General features: G+C 37.4%; 1 protein-coding gene across 2 annotated transcripts; it reads left to right on the forward strand.

Annotated features, from left to right (window-relative positions):
- Positions 1-2,419: 2,419 nt before the first annotated feature.
- On the forward strand, positions 2,420-21,970 carry LOC136218538 (la-related protein 1A). 2 transcript variants are annotated; one of them, XM_066005475.1, is made up of 15 exons: positions 2,420-2,882; positions 4,819-5,332; positions 6,456-6,618; positions 7,024-7,114; positions 7,183-7,254; positions 8,038-8,576; positions 11,009-11,072; positions 17,961-18,065; positions 18,189-18,526; positions 18,724-18,867; positions 18,970-19,033; positions 19,937-20,082; positions 20,277-20,381; positions 21,435-21,591; positions 21,710-21,970. In XM_066005475.1, the coding sequence occupies exons 1-14, from the start codon at positions 2,682-2,684 to the stop codon at positions 21,577-21,579; spliced, it is 2,691 nt and encodes an 896-aa protein (XP_065861547.1). In that variant the 5' UTR covers positions 2,420-2,681; the 3' UTR covers positions 21,580-21,591; positions 21,710-21,970. The 2 variants fall into 2 exon arrangements, with proteins under 2 accessions (XP_065861547.1, XP_065861546.1); XM_066005474.1 differs by having other exon boundaries at positions 21,435-21,970.
- The last annotated feature ends 1,884 nt before the right edge of the window (positions 21,971-23,854 follow it).

Consider the following 23,854-nt stretch of genomic DNA (forward strand, 5'->3'; position numbering starts at 1 on the left):
TCAGGATCTGATATTCCTAATTTAGACCTGTTATCTGCTCCTCTATTATCAAGTACTCGCAGGAAAGTGCAGAAACCAGCATGGTTGAGTGACTTTGTAGCATCTGTGCAGGCTGTTCAACAAGTCTTTACTTCTTCCACAGAAATCTGTATTGTACCAGAATTCCAACCTTCTCATCAGGCTTTTCTAGCTCACCTAGATGAGAGCAAGGAGCCAAAGAACTATATAGAAGCTTCCAAAGATGACAGATGGATAGCAGCAATGAATCAAGAGATCAATGCACTAGAAGAAAATCAAACCTGGATTTTAACATCTCTACCAGAGGGAAAGAAAGCTATACCTTCTGGATGGGTGTTTAAGATCAAGAGGAAAGCAGATGGTTCTATTGATAGGTTCAAAGTTAGACTTGTAGCCAAAGGTTACAATCAAGTTTATGGGATTGACTACACTAACAGTTATTCACCAGTTGCAAAGGTTGTCTCAATCAGAGTTTTTCTAGCCATAGCAGCATCATATGGATGGCCAATACACCAAATTGATATTAACAATGCTTATCTGCACGGTTATATTGATGAAGACCTATATATGCTTCCTCCACCAGGTTATAAAAAGGCAGGCAAAGATCAAGTTTGTAAATTGCAAAAGTCCCTCTATGGACTTAAGCAGGCAGGCAGACAATGGAACAAAGAGATGGCTTCTAAACTACTCCTCTTTGGTTTCAATAGATCTAAACATGACCATTGCTTGTATAATAAAGAGAGTGCAGAGAGTTACACATTCATTGTTCTATATGTAGATGACTTACTGATCACTGGAAATCAGGAGGGTGAAATCATTACAGTCAAGCAATTTTTGGATCAACAATTCACCATCAAGGATCTGGGGTATGTCAAGTTCTTCTTAGGCATTGAAGTAGCCAGATCAGAAGAAGGCATGGTTATCTCACAAGGAAAGTATACAAGGGATCTACTTAAGGATGCAAATATGGCAGATGCAGCAGCAGCTCCAGCTCCTTTGCCATCTGGTTATGAATCTAATATTACATCAACTCCACTGAATAGTCCCGATTCATACAGAAGACTGATAGGGAGATTATTATATCTTGGCTTTACAAGGCCTTATATAAGTTTTCCTACACAGCAGCTTAGTCAATACATGTCTAAGCCTTTCCAACATCATATGGATGCAGCATTACATATTCTCAGATACTTGAAGGGGACACAGAGCAGAGGTATATTCTATCCAAAACAATCCGGGATGAAGTTGAAAGCTTATTGTGACTCAGATTGGGCTGTATGCAAAGGATCTAGGAGGTCTGTTACAGGGTATTGCATCTTTATTGGCAAATCCATGGTTTCTTGGAAGAGTAAGAAACAGTCAGTAGTTAGTAGGTCATCTGCAGAAGCTGAATACAGAAGCTTAGCCACTACTGCTTGTGAAGTTAAGTGGATTAATTTTCTACTTAAGGAGTTCAGGATTCAAGTACAGCTGCCTATACCTCTACATTGTGATAACACATCAGCAATTGCTATAGCTGCTAATCCTATAGATCATGATAGGACGAAGCACTTTGATGCGGATGTTCACTTTATCAGAGATTATGTAGAAGAGGGGTTCATTGCTACACCACATATATCTACAACACACCAGTTAGCAGATATTTTCACTAAGATCATGACAGGTCCTCAATTGAATAATTTTTTGTCTCAACTGGGAATTGTGGATATTAATTTGAGGAGGGAATGTAAAGAACTATCAAACTAATATCCCTTATTCTTCTATTAGCTGTCAAGTGTTGTTAACATTGTTAACTGTCAGTTAACATTGTTAACTGTCAGTTAACATTGTTAACTGTCAGTTAACAGAGTCAGTTTGTGTTAGTTAACAGAGTCAGTTTCAGTTAGTTAGATTAGCAATATAAAAGATAGAATTAGTTCATTGTACAGGTATCGTATTATATTGTATTCTCTTAGATTACTTTGATTTGATAACCAGTTCATTCTCTTGTAATCTGATTTCTATCAATACAATTCTCCTGCTTGATTACCCAATCATAGCAGTGCTTCTTTTCAATCTTGCTTTCTTTAGATCGGGAATGCTTGGGTCCATTTTTGTAAAATCCGGGATTTTTGCTCGGGAGAGAAAGGGAGAGAGAGCTTTTAAGGTTTTGGATGAAATAAAATGAGAAGGGCAATATGGTAAAGAGGGGACGGTGGACCGGAATTTAGGTGCAGTGAATAGCAATATCCTTTAAAAAAAGGACACAAATAGAAAATAGAGAAAAGAGAAAAGAAAGCATATGAGCCTGACTATTTGGACCATGAAGCCCAAAGGCAGTGTCACGTCAGTGTTAGGGTTTCTAACAAATTGTACAACAAGAAAAAAGAGGTCAGAAACAAAACCCACTTGTAAGTTTAAAACATAAAAAAAAGACTTTGAAACACTCCACCTCGTACAGAAAAGGGACGCAAATTTACAGACCTCTGCGGCTGCTCTCGGTCTATTCTAACACAATAGTATCACTCCCCGCACTTCTGCAACTGTCAATCAATCTTTTTCTTTCTTCTCTTTCTCACTCTTTTGTTTTCCCAATAAATTATAAAACCCTACCTCTCTCTCTATTCTATTTATTTACTTCTCTGCCACTTAACACTCATTTTTCAATCTCATTGTTTCGGACGATGGTGGAGACTGAAGGTGGAAATGATCAAAAGGAGGTCAATAGCGGCCTTAAGTCTCCTTGGAAAACTCCCCTTGTGGTGGATGCTCCAGTCATGGGTGCTGACTCGTGGCCTGCCCTTATTGATGCCCAACAATTACAACAGAATATAAATATTGATTCTGACACTAAGCCTTCTTCCCCAGCTCCATCTCCTATGCAGGTATTCTTTAGATGCTGAGACTTTGCCTTCTCAATCTCAACTATTCATGCCCTTGTTTTGATGGATTTCATTTTATTATGCTATTGGATATAATATGATCAACTTGAACACAATGCCATTGGTTATGAAAAATATTAAAAATTGTTAAATTCTGTCCAAAAAGAAATTAATTGTCTAACTTATAGCTGTATCTTGGAGGATTAACTGATGCAATAAAGTGCTGGTTCTAATTTTAATTGTTGGATTTTTTTGGTATGGAACAAAAACTTCATCTAGAGTTCTATGGTCATGACGTTGAGGGTTAGAGATGCTTCAGGGAAAGTGCAATATGTTAGATCTTTTGCTTTTAATTCTGAAAATTTTACTTTTTCTGAGATTATGATTTGACTTTTGCATAGAAACATTTGTAATACTGCTTATAAATCTCTAAATAACATAAATGTACTTCCTATATAGCAACTCAATTACAACTTTCTGTAGTTAAAGAACTGAAAATCCTAAACTGCCCTTGTCAATAATTGTGTTTCTGTATCACGAAATCAGAGACCTGACCTGAAGATGAAAAAGTACATCCTGCTATCATTTCATGATATTAAATCTATGTTGCAAGGAAAATTAAGAGTGTAGTTTTGGAAACTGAAACTTCACATTCTGGGTTCGCCTTTCTGTAATTTAAGAAATTGGAAGCTCATTTCTTATAATACAATGTGTTTATAGAAGTAGACAATCAATTCATCACGTTTCAATCACATTGTATTAAATATCTATTTTTTTTATAGATTATCTCCTCAAGTATTCAAAAATGAAAAGACCTCCATTTCCGTTTCTATTATGTGATTTTTCTTATTTAATATATATATATATCTATATATGAGGGCGAGCCTTGGCGCAACGGTAAACGTTGTTGTCGTGTGACCAAGAGGTCACGGGTTCGAGTCTTAGGAGCGGCCTCTTGCCAAATAAATTGGCAGGGGAAGGCTTGCCCCCAGTACACCCTTGTGGTGGGACCCCTCCCCGGACCCTCGCTCAGCGGGGACGTGTAGTGCGACCGGGCCGCCCCTTTTTTTTTATATATATCTATATAAGAAAATTATAAATGCATCTTTAAATTTTTAAAATTTTTTCATTATACTTGTACATTATTATTATTTACAAGTTTCCTACATTTTTATATAAATATTGTTTCGTGGTATCTATTTCCGCTTCCATTTCCGTGCAACATAGATATTGATATTCAAAAGAATTCATAGTAATGAATGCCTTGCAATTTCGGAAGCATTTGTTAACAATAATTACCTACATCTAAAAAACGCTTTATTATAAATTGCAATCAACCAGAAGTTGTAATAGAATAGTGATAAATAGCTGATAGCAATGTGAACTGTCTAGTGAACACTGTTTTGTGAATGTTTATGGCATTAATGAAGAAAGTTAACAAAATTCAAATATTATTACTACTAAACTATGACTCCTAATAAAATTTAACATATATCATCTATTTCGCAAATATTAATGTGTATTCCTCTTTATGAAATATTTGTTGATATATTGCTATATGAGTTATTTCATTTTATAATATGAAAGATAGATAAGGGCAATCTTTAGGAAAAATAATAGAACGGAGTATTATTGTTTTACATCAAATATATTAATACGACAAACCAATAACAGGGATACAACACTGTTTGGATGCAGCGTTTGCATTGTGATAATGTTTCTTTTTCTTTTGTTAGATGGCATGCTTTTCTTTTGTGATTATTGAGCGATTGAAAAATGATCAATTATTTACTAATTTTGTTGCTTGCAAGTTTCGACTCTTTTTGCTATTTTCTTTGATTCATATTGTTGCGTGTTTCCTTGTTTAGACTTAGTGGTATAGTAGCATGCTTATTATGGATATACTTCTTTGAGCTAAAGCTTTAACTGGAGCGTTCAGGGGTCAGCTGGACAACAGAAGTCGCATGGTTCTGGAAACCCCAATTCTTCACATAAATATTCATCATCAAGGCATCAAAAATCAGGCTCAAAACGTAACCCAAATGGTGCACCTCTTTTTCCAATGCACTTCCCGTACCAGCAACCCTCCTTGCCTCCTGTTTTCCATGCTATGGTACCTCCGCCGCACATTTCTGTTCCTGGATATGCTTACCAGCCTGCGGCTGCACCTTTTCCAAGTGTTGAAACTCATGTAGTAAAGTGTGGATCTGATTCTGCCAGTGTGCAACCTTTCACTACACCAAGAGGGGATCCCAATCCTTATGCTGTCAATTTTCCAAATAGACGACCCAATGTCCCAGAATCTGGTGGCCATTTGAATAATGCGTGGCATCAACGAGCATTTAATTCTAGAGATAACATTGGTTTACAACAAGGTATAGGACCAAGGCCTCTAGTCAGGTCCCCTTTCTTTGCCCCTGCTCCGGGCTTCATGGTTGGTCCAACCTTTCCTGGTAATTGTTATATCCCTGTCTATGAATTTATTTATGATTCTCCTTTTTGTCCGCGGGAAGCATTTGGTTGCCAAAATTCATCTTTCCCATTCAGTATATTTTCCATAAAAGTGAATTACTAAGAAATTGATTCCACTCCCAATTGTTATGTTGAGTTAGTTCTCAGAAATATTGCAAATAAAAGGGATAAAGTACTGCAGCCTAATCAAAATTATTTTATAATAATCAATATTTTTCTTTCTAAAGTCAATATTTTGTTAATTATTTGACAATAACCAGAAGTTAACGAATCACATTGGCCTAATATATCCCCAGCCCGCTCAAGTTGTCCAAAAACCCCTGAACTTCAAAATGTTACAACTAACCCCCCTCAACTTGCTTATTTGGAACAAATAACCTCTCAAGTAAGTTAATATTTGTGATTTTGGTAGTTTTGTTTTTGCCCTTTTGTTAATGTATCAGTAGATTAGTTAGATGTAGCAACCAATATTTTGGACGTATTTTATTTCTGATGTAATATTATGTTGATTTTTTTTTTTTTGGGTCGAGGGCTTATTTATTTGTTTCAAATAAGCAACTTAGGGGGTTAGTTGTAACATTTTGAAGTTTAGGGGACAGTTGCAGTTTTTGGACGACTTGAGGGGGCTGAGGATATATTAGGCCAATCATATTTCATTCAAGTGCATGATAATTATACTATTAAAAAAAATGTTTTAATGTCAAAGACTAAATGCTTAATGAAATAAATTTTTGAATTGGATAAACAATTCAAATTTCATAGTCTTTTGCACATGTACATACCTTCATATGTTTATCAGTTATTTGTAATCCTCTCAATGTTTGTAATCCTTACTCGGAAAACTAAATGCTACACGAGATGATATGTTCAACTTTATAATGTGCTGGACCACCTTTACATACCTTCATATGTTTATCAGTTATTTTATTTAGCGTTTGTCATCCTCTCAATGTTTGTAATTCTAGGTTTGTCATCCTCTCAATGTTTGTAATTCTCTCAATGTTTGTAATCCTCTCAATGTTTGTAATTCTCTCAATGTTTGTAATCCTTACTCGGAAAACTGAATGCTAAGTGTGATGATATGTTTAACTTTATAATGTGCAGGACCACCTATATGCTATGTCCCCATGGCACCTCCGGGCTCTTTTAGGGGAGGCCACCCGCCCCGTTTTATGCCTTATCCTGCAAGTCTAGGTGCTCCCATGCTTTCCCAAGAAACTATTGCATTGAGGGATGGCATAGCAAGACAAATAGACTATTATTTTAGGTAAACTTTCTCAGAAAAGTATATGCATGCTTTGGAAGCTACAGTTGTCCAACCTTTATCCTATTGATAAATATTTTGGAATCTACTATTTAGCGTCATCTTTCAGTACCATGTGGACTTGACCCATTTTGATGGGGACCTAGTTTTCTCACCAATGTATGTCTTAATTGATGGATAATCAATTTATCATTATTGTTCTGTGTGCTGTTATATGCTTGAAAATGTTTTTATTTACTTGCTGATTTTCAGCAGGATTGCTTGATTTAGTGCTCTCTAGATTTTCCAACTTTTGAGTAAAATAACTAAGCCTTTCAATATGTGTCCATGGAACATGATATAAGTTACAAAAACATTGGTTTTCTGTATTTGCTTATTTCTCTTAACAGCATTAACTCTTTATGGCAGTTATGAAAATCTGAAGAATGACCATTACCTGAGATCTCTCATGGACAACCAAGGATGGGTTCTTATATCCGCTATTGCTGCTTTTAATAGGGTATTTTTTAACAGGCTTCACATTTTCTATTGTAGCTCCAGTGGTACTTATTAAGATCTGGTTGACAGGTTAAGAAAATGACCACAGACGTATCATTTATCCTTGATGCACTACAAAGTTCGAGTACAGTAGAAGTCAAGGTTTGATTCTATTCTCTGTACTTTTTGCTCTTACCCTGGATGTCAGCTCGAGCAGACTGGTATTTGATTACATCTAACAGCTTAGAAAGTTGTTTCTGATGGCATGAACATTAATTTTTTCATTTAATCTTTAATTTGGGAGTGGGAGGAATATATATAAAATTAGTTGGCTATCTTAAAAATGAATTTCAATTCAAGAGTACTTCTAGAGTTGCTCTGGAGTATCCATACTTGTAATTTTGCATTCTGTAGTCTACACTGGTTATCCTTGTTCCTATTTCAATTTGAATTTAGTTAGTGTGCCTAAAATATGTGTGAAGAAATGGATGTCATTACTTCATTGTTGTACATGAGGAACTTCGAAGTTTTTGTTGATTTCAGGAGAATAATTATAGTGGGCTTCAAAATGAGAAAGGGAAATCAATATAGTTTTGAACATCACAATAGTTGTTTATAATGTGTGTGTGTATATATTCCTTTTCCTTGGTTGTTTAATCAGGTGCCCTTTCAGACGTTTGACATCTCTTTCTTTTCTTTGAATGCTAACTTATCTCTCCACAACATAATGATTGTGAAATATTACGAGTTCCTTTTTCTGTTATTAAATTTTATTGTAGTTTAGATGATGAGTTTCCTATGCTATCATTGTCATCTTTGTCATCAGCATCCAACATTGCAATTCTTCATGTAAACAATTCAATATTTTTTTTAAGATAATAAGCTTACTAGGTTAAGTAGTCCGTCTTTGCACATTTTGAGATATGATTGATATTATGTTGATAGGGTGACAAGATTAGGCGACGTGATGAGTGGTCTAAGTGGATTCCAGATATCATGGAACAACAAACAGTGATGTCAAAAGCTGAGACTTTTGAGTGCCAACTTGTAGAGTCTGCTGACAGAGACGATATTAGGTCTATCTCTGAAGAAAATGATGACTGTTTGTCAGATAATGTAGGTCTTGTGGAGAACAGATTGTCAAATGGGAATCTTCCAGAAATAATAAACAGTGATAGAAAGGAAGGTGGCTGTAGTGTTGGAAATCAAGGGAGTACAAATGGGGATTTGTATGGGAAGTTGGTTACTGATTTGAATAATAAGCTCTCAAATCATGGTTACAGTGCTACACACCCGGGTCATGTGCCTGGACTTGATCCGGTTTCAAATTACAAGGAGATTGAGGGCATTGAAATTTCATCAAATGCATCCATACAGAATCTTGGTGATCTATCTGATGATTTTGCAAATACATTTATGCTTGATGAAGAGCTGGAACTTGAGAAGAAAATGCGGAAAAGTGACGGAGTTTCTTTAGTTAGGAGGTATGACATGCTTTTATATTTGTTTGATTCTCTCCGTTCTTCATTTCACATTCCTCTTTTTGCTTGATTAATTTTGATGGTAATTTTCCAATGATGTGCTTGCCATCACTGAACTTTCCAGTTTCCACTGCAGTCTGTTAGTGTGCATAAACATTCCATACATCTTGTAATTGTTGTAGTTAATAAAACCTGAATGTTTCTCGTTTTAAAACACTTGCTAAATTCCAACCTTCTGGTTGGATAGAATTTCTTAAATTTTTTTCTCTTGATTTTTTGTTCACTAGTCATAAAACTTGGTACCTTGCTCATCATGCATGTGCTGCCTCATTGTATAACTGCTGATTTTTGATTAGTGGTATAAGCTAGCATGACATCCTTACTATCATGAAATTCCATAATCTGAGAACACTATACCTTCCTAATAAAACTAAATTGTAAATCTTGCTTTTACATATTGTTCAGTGTTCAGTCACCTACATGGTAGAGTTTTATTTCATTATTCAAGCCATGTCATTTAACTTTAGAAACCCCTCTGCATGACCTTTTCCGTAAAGCACCAGTTTTTAGCTTTGCATCTCCATCCACATTACATAATTTCTCATCTTAGTGCTATTTAATTACCTCTAGTAAGACATGTAAAGCATGAGACGATATAGTTATAATTTTAAATATTCTTGTCATTTTCATAGCAGGACAACCTTAACACAACCAAAAATTTGATCCCAAAAATAACCTATTAGCTGTTTAATAAAACTCTAACCCACTAAATTCATGTCGGGCTCGTGTCGTGTACACAATTGCAACCTGTACTCCGTTAGTCTTGTACATTTGATGCTAATGAAAACAAGGTGGATTCATAGTTATTAAAGGCACACGGCACGCTAAGGCAAAAAGGGGGTCTTGGCCATGCGGCATGGCGCACCGCGATGAAACGCGCCAGAGCGACACTAGGTGCATTAAGAAAAATAAAATTTATAAAACTATATATGATAATATTTAAATTATAAGAAATTATAAATTCTAAAATCAAAATGCTATAAATACTAAACCATGACATTCTGTTTGTACACGTGCATAACATAGTTGTTAATGTTTGCTTAAGTGTTTGTTACTGTTTATACACAATCCCCAATTCTGTTTGTACATGTGCATAATAATTGTATACGTAGGCAAACACAATTCTGTTTGTATGAACATAGTACAAACATAGTAGTGATTAAAAAGTACAAACATAGTGGAATCAATCAAATATCAATTCTCAATTCTGTTTATACACGTGCATAATAATTGAATATGTAGGTAAACACTATTCTATTTGTACAAACGTAGTGGAATAAATCAAATATCAATTTCAAATCAGAGTACAGAGCACTAGAACTAAACAGTAAACATAACCAAAAATTTATTAGATAGATAGAGAAGAACAAAACAGAAGAGAGAGAATAGGGTACTAATAGGTGACTTCTCAAAAGAAAAAAGTAAAAAACATAAACAGAGAGAACAGAGGCTGCTCTTGAAATCTTTTGTATTTTTGTTCTTCAAAGTTAAACAATTCTCCCCCCTGGTTATTCATGTATGCTCTGTTTCATTTTCTCTGCCTTTTTCTCCCTTTACATCATTGTGTTGTCAGTTGTGCAACTTTCTCTCACTCTTACAATTCAAACGCTTATCTTCTGATTTTTTTTAATATAAATTCTGGACCCTTAGATGTGTCTAATCCAAGGGTAAATATTAGACCTACACTAGAACACTTTTAAAAAACCCTAAATACATACATATGCCACAGAGGCACGCAATATTAACAACTATGGGTGTATTGTAGGTTACTTTAGTAGCTAAAAGGACTCAAGTCCAGTTTCTGAAAAGGAATCACTAACCTATTATTTGACTCCAAAGAGAAAATGTTCGTAATTCCATTTCAGGAGTTAAATCACCTATTTAGTGGTCTGCACATTATTTGCTCTTCCATATGTGGCTCCTGTGGTCCTACTTCTGCGAAATAATTCCCTTTGTATCAATAATCTGAATAACTATTTTCCTGAACATTTATTATTTCTTGTGTTTTGAAATCAGAGGAGCAGCCTTGATCAATCTTTTGAATAACTTTTGCAGTCATAAGGTGCCTCTTTATTATTAATGCCTTGGAGCTCTTTGCATTGAACATTGTGTACGAAATATTCGATTCAATGAAGTAAATGCATAATTGCGCAAGTATACTCTTGATTACCAGATAATTTCAGATTTCTGACTTCCGTTCTATTTTACATCAATTCCCATATGGTGAAGGAATACTTGTCACTTATTCAGTTTGAGATTTCTGGCTTTTAGTGCGTTTTGTTTATTACTTTGCCTTTGTGTTCTCAATTCTTATGGTTTATGGAATATAATGTTGTTGATGTTGTACTTCTGTTTATGGCCTTACAATTTACCAGGATTGAAGATGAAGAAGATGATATTGTGGATCAGGATGTTCAGAGACTAGTGATTGTCACCCAGGTATAGCTGCTTTCTGCAGATTTGTGCCTGAGGGTGGAGGCTGTCAATTATTTGATATGCTTTAATTATTTTTTATTCATTAGTATGATGATCAATATCTTCTTGTGCGACGCAGCATATATTCTTGTTATGATACGAGGATATGAGGAAAACGGAAGCAAATGCTTCCTTTGAAACCTTAGCTTTTGTTTGAGTTCCTTTGTAAAATGATATTTAGTTGCTGATCTAGTAGTCAAACCTGTGGCCCTATGTGGGATAGGCAGAGTCAATGCTCTACCCCAAGGAATGTTTATTTATAAGGGAGACTTGCTGCATTATTTTAGAGATGTATGTTATAAATATAAAGGGACCCTTAATGCTCTACTTCAACACATGTTCATTTATTGGGGAACCATAATGCTCCAGCTCAAAAATATTCTGAAGGAGCTTTAAATTTCCTTAATCTTTAGGATATTGTTTCTTGGATCGTGTGTTGGATGGAATTTAAAGCCATTAAATAGGGAGTCTGGTTCATAGTCATTAATGTCGCGCCTATGGCGCACCAGGCGCAGGCCTTAGCGCCATGGCGCGCGCCTGGTGCGCCATTTTGCGCCAAGAGCAGTTGCCAAAGGCGCATCAAGGTGCGCCTTGGCAGTTAGGGGCAGTTTTCTGGAATGTTTGGCAGTTAGGAGCAGCTTTCTGGAATGTTTGGCAGTTAGGGGCAGTTTTATTAAAAGAGAGAGATAGACTATACATTTATTAGAAGAGAAGAGATTATACGATAATTATTAGTAGGGGAAGAAACAGAGTACGTTTATGATTTGAAGAGGAAGAGACATAGTACGTTTATGATTTGAAGAGGAAGAGACAGAGTCATTGTAATTTATAAGAGGAAGAAGTCTAGTAGAAAGAAAACACTACGGATTGAAACAACAGAAATAGTAGAAAAGAAAACACTACGGATTTTTTTTTTTGGGAAGCTGAGGAAGGCACTAGGCCCAGAGAAACACACAAGGAAACAGAAAAAGAAAAAGAACCAAACTACACTAAAAGCTTTAAATCATCCTGACCGAAGTCCGGCCTTGCCGATCTTCAAGGAGGATGCATTGGAGGCCTGCGGGAGGCACATCACACTCGTGATGACCCAGGGCTCTAGAGCCTGCGAAATTCGCCATCCAATCTGTTGCTGTATTACCTTCTCGGAAAGTATGCTGCCATTTAATCTCTCAATCCTTGTCCTTAAGTCTCTTGCATTCTCTAATTAACCAACCAAGCGGGTGATGATCTCCCGAAGGGTGATTAATTAAAGATAGCACAGTTAACGAGTCAAGTTCGATAATCACTTGGCGCGCGCCCTCTTTCCAAGCCAGAATTAGACCGAAATACAACCCCCACAATTCTGCAAGCACAGCCGAGCAAATTCCGAGATTAACTAGGAAACCCGAAATCCAATTGCCTGAGTTATCCCGGAGTAGTCCACCTGCGGATGCCATGCCCGGATCCCCTTTGCTGGCCTCATTAGTATTCAATTTTACCCCATCCCGGCTCTGGCGGCATCCAGCGAACCAGAATCTCCTCGCGGTGCCTGCGTATTCGACCCGTGACAGTGCTACTTCTAGCTAATAAACATTCCTTTGCACGGTATTTGACCCATTCCGCTGAGAGATCAGTCACTCCAACTTCACCAAAAACTCGTTCGTTTCTCGTTTTCCATATCCACCAAATCCCGATTGCAAACAACACATTCCACTCGACTCCCTCCACATAATTACAATTTTTCAGATTATGATCAAGCCAATTCAAACTAGACAAAGAAAAAAACCATACTTGAGCCGACCCATTAACAATCAGCTCCTTCCAAACTTTTGCTGCTGCAGAACAGTCCCGCAAAACGTGAGTAATAGACTCCTCCACACCGCATAAATCACAGTTTTTATCCATCGTCAAATTACGCCTAAACCTGACCTGATTGCAGAGAATTCGACCTCTACGAGCCAGCCAGACGAAACAGCGCACCCGTTCCGGTACATCGAGGCCCCAAATTTTCTTCCACGCTTCGGTGTCCGCCGTCTCCCTTGGTAAATCGCGAATTAACAAGTGGCTTGATTTTACCGAGTAATTCTCGGACACTTCCCCACGCCAATACCACGAATCATCATCTTCATTATTCGGAAAGATCACCACGTAAGCCAACTCATACAGAGTAGAAAGCGGGAGACGCGGTTCAAGCTTGGACCAGTCCCAACATTTTCCATCAATCCAATAATTATTAACGGTGCGTGCTAATTCCTTGGCGCTAATGGGAATCAGCGCGCGAGAATGTAACGAAGAATCGCCACACCAAATCTTGGTCCAGAACGCTGTCTGTCGACCTCCCTCAATTAATTTGTTTGCATCTTTTTTCACCCCTACAGCTCCCGCAACGATACCTTTCCAGATCAGCGACTGACAGTTAGTTTTCCGGAACATATCCAACCCCAATCTCCTCCTACAGTACTTCGCATTGATAGCTTCCACCCAGAGCGACTTATTTTTTGTCAGAAGCTTCCAGCTGAGTTTCCCCAACATTGCTAGGTTAAACTCATGTGTACGTCTTATTCCAAGACCTCCAATTCTTTTATCTTTACAGACATCATCCCACTTCACCAAATGCACTTTTCTGCTTACGGCTGAAGATCCCCAAATGAAATCCCTGTTGCACGCATCTAACCGCTTGCAAATGCTTTTGGGCAGCAATGCCGTTTGCATAACATAAGAGGGCAGCGCTGACGTTACGGACTTTACGGGGCTGATCCTACCCGCGATCGAGAGGGACTTGGCTTTCCAACCTGCTAAGCGATTATTCACTCTGTCTATCACATATTTGAAGGTATCCTTGTTCACTCGTGTATGTATCAACGGCATGCCCAGATACTTTCCCAGATTGTCTGTTCTTTCAAACCCCAAGCAAGTCACAAATACCTCTGCTTACTACCTCAGAGAAGTTGGGGGAGAAGAAAACCCTTGATTTCCCAAGATTCACTTTCTGACCAGAGCAATTGCAGAACTACTGATTCATGATGTTATTGATTGCAATTGCCTGACTCATTTCCGCCTTGGCTAGAAGAACAATGTCGTCAGCAAAAAACACATGAGTAAGAGCCGGACCCGTTCGCGATAGTTTAACCGGTTTCCACACTTCACACTGAACTGCATCATTGATCATGTGACTTAGGCGGTCCAGACAAAGCACGAACAGATAAGGAGAAAGAGGATCTCCTTGTCGGAGTCCACGAGATGGAGTAAACCCCGACAATTTTTCCCCATTCCAGAGAACTTGCATACTTGAAGCAGCCACGCATTGGAGAATTAGATTGATCCAGAATTGATTCAACCCAGCAAGGGTTAACGTGTCTCTCAGGAATTGCCAACTGATTCTATCATAAGCTTTTTCAAGGTCTAACTTAAGTATCATGTCTCCAACTCTTCCTTTCTTGCGATTCATTGAGTGAAGGGCTTCTTGCACCAGGATCACGTTATCTCCAATACTTCTACCCGGGATGAAACTGCTTTGATTCGGGCTTACCAATTCTCCCATCACTTCCTTTAATCTATTAACAATGCACTTGGAAACAATTTTATACAGCACGTTGCATAGACTAATAGGACGAAATTGTGCTATGAACTCCGGACTCTGAACTTTGGGAATGACAGAAATCAACGTTTCAGACAGACGAGTCGGGATATTGCCAGAATTTAACGCAGTTAGAACAAACTTACAGGTTTGGCCGCCTACAACATCCCACAGCCGCTGATAAAAAGCTGCTTGAAAACCATCCGGACCCGGCGCTTTATAGGGGTTCATTTCAAAAAGTGCCCGTCTTACATCCGCCTCATTTCAAAAAGTGCCCGTCTGACATCCGCCTCATCAAACTCTGCGTGCAGCTTCAGAAACAACAGAAGTCTAGCAGAAAGAAAAACACTACGGATTTAGTATTCAACTTTATCTTTCTAATATGGAGTTTATTTTGCATTTTAAAATTTATTTATACTTAAGATATTTTCATAATATAGTATTCATTGCATTTTTATGTTAGTTTTATAGTTTATAATTTTTAATTTTCAAAGTGCGCCTTGTCTCGCTATGGCGCGTGCCATCGCCGTGCGCCTTGCACCTTAGTGCGCCATGCGCCTTTAATAACTATGGTCTGGTTGTTTTTGTTTCTTCTTAGAGTACCTCTCCGTTCCAGGTCTGTCTTAGTCCATGGAGCTATTGATATTCCTCTGGCTTGTATTTGGGGATTGGTTGATAAGTGCATATGACTTCCAGGCTTTTTGATGGCTGATTCCTGGAATTTCCATTGTTATCTAAGTAGGCTATCTAAGTAACATATTTCTCATTGTCCTTGACGTTTCGTGGGGGGTATACTAATTTGGATTTGATTGGTACATCTAGATGATGGTTGAGGAAGGGACATGTGAATTTAGTTGGGGGGTATGAGATTTTGAGTGTTAATTGTATAGGTAGACATAATTTTCTTAGAAAGTTGTATTCTTTCCTGTGAAAATTTGAGCAACCTCTTGATTTTAAGCTTGAGAAAGTTGAATATTATGGTCGAGTGAAGCAGGGAGCAGAAGCCTATGGTTTTGGGATAGAATTTGGTCTTCTTGGGAATAACTCATAATTTTCTTATAGAATGGTTAATGCGTTCCATTGTTAATCAAAGCTTTTGTTTTGAATGGATGAGGCATAGTTATTAAAGGCGCATGGCGCACTAAGGCGCTAGGGGTCCTGGAGCCTTTGCGCATGGCGCACGGCGATGGCGCGCCATAGCGAGACAAGGCGCACTTAGAAAAACAAAAATTATAAAACTAACATAAAAATGCAATGAATACTAAATCATGACAATATTATATCATAAATAAGTTTTAAAATGCAAAATAAACCCCATGTTAGAAAGTTGAAGTTGAATACTAAATCCTAACTTCTACTCCTCATCAAAATTCTCCAAATTAATCACTCATTGAATTTGAATTCCCTTTGCTGCTTTGTTTCTATTTGAATTCGTTTTCCGTGTTTTGATCTACTAAACTTCTTCCTCTTGTAATAAGATTTTGTCGTTGCCTCTTCTAATTAATTCAAATGTATAATCTCTCTTTTAGCGGCGATAAGAGTAGGGAGGCCAGGACAATCATCCTGGATGGGAGGGTTGTCCAGGGCTCGGATTGCTTTCGTTATTTAGGGTCTATTATTCAAACGGATGGAGATGTTGCTCATAGGATTAAATCTGGTTGGTCGAAGTGGAAGAGTGCTACGGGTTTCCTTTTTGTGATCCCGGCATGTCTAATAGATTGAAGGGAAAATTCTACCGCACGGCAGTAAGATCTGCATTGTTATATGGTGCGGAGTGTTGGGCAGTGACACTGTCACATTCATAAGATGTCGGTGGCGGAGATGCGTATGTTGAGATGGATGTGTGGTCATATAAGAAAGGATCGGGTGAGTAATGAAATAATTAGGACAAAAGTAGGGGTTACATCTATTGAGAATAAAATGAGGGAAAACCGACTAAGGTGGTTTGGCCATGTAAGACGAAGAGGCGCTTGATGCGCTGGTTAGGGGGACCGAAGAGTGGCAAAGGGATGCAATGGTGAGGGGTAGGGGAAGACCTAAGCGAACTTGGAAGAGGGTGGTTGAGAGTGATATGGGTTTATTAGGGATTGAGAAAATATGGTAGTGGATAGGACGGGGTGGAGGGAGAGAATTTATGTCGCTGACACGACTTGATTTCACGGTTTCGTGTGACGGTTCATGTTAGCCGATCCCGAATCATTTCGGGACTAAGGTTTTGTTGTTGTTGTGCAATCTCTCTCTTCCTTTTTAATATTTGTTTTTTTTTTCTCATTTTGGACCCTTCAGAACACTTGTTCCATATATGTAAATGTCAAAAAACCCATAAAACTGCCCCTAACTCACCAAGGCGCGCCTTAGTGCGCCTTTCGCAACTGCCCGTTGTCGCAAAATGGCGCACCAGGCGCGCGCCATGGCGGTTGCACCATGCCATGGGGGTGTCATGGCGCTAAGGCCTGCACCTGGTACGCCATGCGCCATAGGTGCGCCCTTAATAACTATGGGATGAGGCATCATCCATCATTTAAAGCCCTGGATTCCGACGGGTCAAGAAAGCAGCTTATCATCTTCTTCACTTGTATGTGCTGACCCACCATGCCAAATCTCCCTAAACATTCTAGGATTAACTAAAAGATAGCCCATAGGGGACAGTTAATTAGGAGCTTTGATTGTTTGTTACCTTGTCCATGTGCAATATTTTAAGTGCAGTCTATTAGAATCAGTAAAGCACTATTCCTGATCTGTTAATTAAACTGATTCTTGTGATTTTTAAAAAAGGTTCCTAAAAACTTAAGAGACTAGTGGTTAAAATCTCAGATAGATACATTATGAATTATATATATTCATATTTATGTGTTTTTATGTTTAACTATAAGTTCAAGTCAAAGAAATACAAAATTAAAATCTTAAATTTCATATTCTTAATGTGTATATTCTTTGCTTCAGTTAACAACAGTTCTTAAAATTGAAAATCTGAACCTAAAACATCAATTTGTTTAACTTAACATTGGGCTTAGCAAGTATGCCATGTAGATCCTCATTATACTTGCTAATACATGACATACATGTGAGTAGTTACTTTTTATTCTGACATTCTATGTTTTGTGGGGAAAGCAAGGTCTAGATATCCTAGTCAGAAATATAGCACTTTGTTCTGCTTATCATGCCTTCTTTCTAGTGCTTTTCTCTCAATCTTGTCGGATACAATCATTTATATGTATAAGCAACATGATCACAATTTTCTTAATCTAGTTGCTTTTCACTTTGGTGACCTTTTTTCCGGGGTCTATGCTATGCAGAATAACAAAGCAAGTGAAGGATCCAAAATTGTTGGTAAAGAAGCGAAATCAATTTCTAAAGAGCTTGCTTTTGCAATTAACGATGGACTCTATTTTTATGAACAGGTTGAGGCTTCTAATATGTTATTTTGATGTTCTTTTAGCTGCAAATGCCTTAGTTTTTGTTCCTTTATGGATTTCCATTATCATTACATCTAATGCTCCTTAAAACATGATCATCGTTGCCAGGAGCTCAAAACTAAGCGCTCTAGTCACAGAAAACATAGTTCTAGTTTTGAGAGGAGAGATAGTAACTCGAGATTTATGAATAGTGCTCCAGGAGTATCAAATCCTAAGGCTGTGGAAAATTCCACTGGAAGTGGTGGTCATGAAGAGTCTGGAATCTCTAATAATTTAAGGAAACAAAATAAAGGTTTTTCCAAGCAGCAGTCATCCCATAAACAACGATTTTTCTCCAACAACTTCAGGAATCACGGCGGTCGTAATTCTTTTGGGATCATATCAGAAAGCCCACCAAGTAACTCAGTTGGATTTTTCTTTAGTTCTACACCTCCCGAAAATCACGGGTCAGTAAAAAGTGACTCTCGCCTGACCATTGATCTTCCTTTTTGATGCTAAAGTCTTCTGCTTGTAACAATACTATTATGTTTCAAAAATATGCAGCAATAACTGGTATCAGTAGTTATTGATATTGTTTGATATCTGTGTTACTTCTTTCGTAGTTTTTGTTAAGGTAATATATATCTGAATCCAAATTTTGCAGCCCCAGGTCCTCCAAATTGAGTGGCTCGCCACATGGCACTCTCTTAGGCAGTAGTCCACCAGTTGGTTCCATGCCAAAGTCATTCCCTCATTTTCAGCATCCAAGCCACCAGCTTTTAGAAGAAAATGGCTTTAAACAGCAAAAGTAAGCAAAATATTATGTGAATTTGGATGGGGTGGGGAGTTGAAGGGATTTGTGGGTGTCTACATTTTTGAAAGTTGGCTCATAAATGTGTTGTCTCATCAGGTATGCAAAGTTTCATAAGCGATGCTTAAGTGACAGAAAGAAAATGGGAGTTGGTTGCAGTGAGGTTTGTCTATGATCTGTTTTTTCCTTTTTTTTTTTTCTAAACAATGGGGAAGAAATGGTCCAAGCTTCTTATTCCTTACATTGACTAATAGGTTTTGAAATAACCAATATCGTAGAAGTGATCTGCTTGTTGTATGAGGAATTTTGGTCATACTTGCATGAGAGAACCTATGAAGCACCGGCATTTCGAATAGGTTAACATATGTGTGTCGGACACGCCTGGATATGTACTGGAGATGCCAAATCTGTGTCCTTTTTCTTAATATGGGGACACACAGGGACACTTTGGGGACACGGATTCTTGAGTTAATTATGTAAATGATAGGGTTCTTTTTTGAATAACTTTACAAAACAGGATTGATATATGTAAGAGAGAAAGAAAAACTAAATGTCTAAACCCTACATAGCAGCTAGCCATGCAATCTCTTGATGAGCCAGAATTTGAGTCATTGGTGTTTGTAGATGAAGTGCTTGAAAATGGTTTAGAATAGCCTTTAGAAAATAGTTTGAATTATTAAATGTTATATCTGGTTTATATATTTATATATCTTTCAAATATTTCATTCAAATGTTGTATATATATAAAATTTGGCGTGTCCCTACCGTACCTGTATCTCGTATTGTTTGAAAATGTGTACTCGTACCCTTCGAGTATCTGTACGAATATCTGTGTCGGTGCTTCGTAGATGAGAACATTGTGAACCTTGATTACTCTTAAGTTCACTAGCAACTAATAAAGACCTTCTATCAAGTGTGAGCTAGGACTGGTTGGAACTAATGATTGAAGCATGCATTGCATAATATCAATGCTGGTTTCTGATATTTTCATTACTTTCAACATCTTTTTTTTTTTTCTTTTTAATATTATTCTTGTATAATTTGACCTTTGCTGATTTTTATGCAGGAGATGAACACACTATATAGGTTTTGGTCATATTTCCTTAGAGACTTGTTTGTTCCTTCCATGTATAATGAGTTCCGCAAACTAGCGTTGGAAGATGCATCTGCTAATTATAATTATGGGATTGAGTGTCTTTTCAGGTTTTATAGGTAATATTGATGAGTTAAGCTACTTTCTTTTTGTTCACATGTTGAAGCTGCCATATGAAACTGTATGTTCTGTTCGGGCAGTTGGTGTTTCTTTCTTTTTAATAATTAATTTATTTTTCTCTGATTAATGGAGGAAAGATATGTCTGCTCACTATTATATATGCTATTATCAAGTTGATTGATATGTTTTTCAGTTATGGCTTGGAGAATAAATTCACAGAGGACTTGTATAGGGATTTTGAAGAGCTTACTCTTGAGTTCTATCATAAAGGCAACAATTATGGCCTTGAGAAATATTGGTAACTTACCAGAAACTTTTCTTTCCTCTGCTTCCATGATGCACAATTAGGTTCCCTCCCTGAAAGTCTAAGGAATACATGCTTATTTTGGTGAAAGACCACAATGCGCACATGCATGAAATCAGACATGTCATAGTTAAAACATATTATGTGATTTTAATGCATATATGGTTCAGATGGTGTACTATTAGATATGAAAAAGGAACATTAATAGAAACCATTTGTCTACAAAATTACCCTAAAAGGAGGCCATCCCACAAGCAGGTTTTATTGATTCATTTTACTTAAATGGAACTTAGGATGCCAGAAGAGAAGTACAAATTGAGGTAAAGATTCCGTGTGGAAGAATCCAAAATTATACGTCAGAAAAACATAACTCATCAAGAAGCACCGTTTAATTCTTTTTATGATTTTATATATTATTTTTCTTTAGTGCTGCAGCACCCCTTGGCGCCTTTAATAACTATGATTACAGCAAAATTTGCAAATATGATAGTTATCTGAGCAAATCTCTTCTGTTGTTCTATTGCAGCAAAACTCACTAGTTTTATGTCATACCCAGCTTTAGAAAGATGGATAAGTAAAACCAAATAAATTAAAAGCCAATGCAACAAAATGATTTAGATGAGAATTAGATCGGTTCCAGTTATATCATACTACACATATCTTGAGGGATCTAAATATCTGCTTCAGATGATACCTATTTAATATGAGCATAATATTAGACCGGTAAAAAACAAATACTTGTGCTTTAAGAATAAAAAAGAAAGGATAACTGGGATTGTTTCAGAAAAAAGAGTTGAAGCAGATTTAAGGTTGGAAAATATTAAGATGTTTGTTAATTAGGTAGGGTTGTATATCCAACTTTTGGGTGAACAAAATGCAGTTGAGGTATGCTTTAGATGAATTGATGTGCTTGGTGAAAACTGATCTTATTTTATGAACAGAACAGTTACTGTTTGGAACCAGAAAACTAAATGTTTAACATTTATCTCTGTACTGTGTTTAATAGCGTTGTTTTAATTATAATTAAAATTAAAATGATTGTGTTAGGGCATTCCACCATTATCGTGGGGTACATGAGCAGAAAGAAGATATAAAGAAACATCCAGAATTGGATAAGTTGCTAAGAGAAGAGTACAGGAGGTTGGAGGACTTTCGTGTGAAAGAGAAACAAGGGAAAGGGGAAACTCATTAAATGTTGATAATAGTAATTTCTTTCTGATCTTCCCAATTTTGCAAATCAGTTATAAACAAGGGAGTATGAGTATGACTATTATGTTTTTCTGCTCTTTTTTTTTTTTTTTTTTTTTTTTTGTAAATTGTAGTTTTGGGAAATTTTCATTTGCACCTGCAAAGTGCTGCTGACTGCCGAGGCGTATTTCCTTCTCCCTTGTCGCTATTTTTTGTTCCTTTTCATCTCCTCCTGAGGTTCCGGTTAGAGAGGTGTGTGGCTGCTTTGCTGCTTCACTGCCACAAAAGTTTCCCCGTGTTGTATTATGTACATAAAGTGGAAAGAGAAGGATAGAAATTATTCCTTGTAGTGACCTTGTGAAAATTGAATAAATGCAGACTTATTTTTATTTTTATTTTATTATCGTTTGTTTTTGTTAGTAAGCTGTTGTTGATTTTTCTTCTAACAGGCAACTACCTTCCCTACAGTCAACCTGTTGCAATGGTTAATTCTTATTTCTTGTTAACAATGTAAAATTCAGCCACAAACAATCAGGACCATGGGTGATTTCATCCAACAAGCATCATTCATTGTTCTGTTGTAAATACCAAAAGTTTGTTAGTCTTTTTTGTTTTTTGTACACCTGTAAGTTTTATCCTTTTTCATGCTAAAAGCATATTCCTTTGCATTTGTATTTATTCAGTGCTCCATTGAGCCATTAATGGTAAGAAAAGCAATTTTGCACAAGGCTTTCTCTTCCTTAATTTTCCATCTTATGATGGTATCAGAGCTTTCTCTCTAAAATCCAAAATCTGGATCTATTCTTCTCATCTCCATTTTTTTCCTCCTTTTTACAGTCACCATGGCTGCTGTTGTAAATCGTCCTCTGAGACAAGAAGACACCCCTTCCAGCCCGTATTTCTTACCGGCGAATGAGAACCCATCGTTGATTTTAGTCACCACGCTTCTCACCGGATCTAATTACCATTCATGGGCCAGAACCATGAAGATGACGCTCATGTCCAAAAACAAATACAAATTTGTCGATGGATCCCTAACACCAACTGAGGAAGGAGATCCTCTCTTTTCATCTTGGAATCGTTGTAACAACTTGGTTTTATCATGGATTCAACACGCTGTATCTCCAACAATCGGTAAAAGTATCATTTGGCTTGATGGTGCTAAGGCTGTGTGGGATGACCTCAAGGATCGTTTTTCGCAGTGTGATAACATCCACATCTCAGAACTTCAGAAAGAAATTCAAACTCTCAAACAAGGTACTCTTTCAATTTCAGATTATTATACCCAAATGAAGATTCTCTGGGATGAGCTTTTAAACTTTCGCCCATTACCCACCTGCACTTGTGACCCAGTTTGCACTTGTGGTGCCATTAAAGTTTTTCGCACTTACTTTGATTCTGACCAAGTAATAACCTTTCTAAGAGGCTTAAATAGTGGATTTGCAAATGTTAGCTCACAAATCCTGCTCATGGATCCCCTTCCCTCACTCAGTAAGGTTTTCAACCTGACTTCTCAACATGAAAGACAAGCAAACTCAGTTGCCCTTCTCACTCAAAATTCCCCAGAACCAACAGCCTTTGCAGCCTTTCAAACTTCAAATCAGACACATTACAGATACCAACCAAACAGAGCACCAAACAACCAAAGACGCCCAAATCATCCCAATGGAAAATGCACATATTGTGATAAGGAAGGGCATACTGAGGACATCTGCTATAGAAAACATGGTTTTCCACCTGGGTATGGCAAGAACAGGAAGAATGGCAGAGCTAATCAAGTCCAAGCTTACTCTCAGAATAACAACGCAGAGCATAGCAAGTCCAACAACGCAAACGATAACTCATCTTTCACACTCACTCGAGCCCAATATGATCAGATCATGCGTCTCATACCAGAACGACAAAACCTGAATGACAACTCACCACCAGCAAACACAGGTCACATTGCATCTGTCAGTAACAATCGCACACCATCTCAGCATGAACACCACTCTGGTATTGTATCTTCAACTTCAAATAATGAAATTAACCATGCTAGTTGGATCCTTGATACTGGAGCCACAGATCATATTGTCTGTGATTTACAGTATTTTTCTTCTCATAAGCCAGTTGCAAATTATACTGTTCAACTTCCAAACAATATATATGTGCCTGTCACACACATAGGCACAGTCCATCTCAGTCCCACGCTTGTGCTTCGTAATGCTTTGTGTGTCCCAAAATTTCAATATAATCTTATATCTTGCAGTCAATTAACAGAAAACTCTGCAATTTGTCTC

Source organism: Euphorbia lathyris, chromosome 2 (genome assembly GCF_963576675.1).
Source record: "Euphorbia lathyris chromosome 2, ddEupLath1.1, whole genome shotgun sequence".
Lineage (NCBI taxonomy): Eukaryota > Viridiplantae > Streptophyta > Magnoliopsida > Malpighiales > Euphorbiaceae > Euphorbia > Euphorbia lathyris.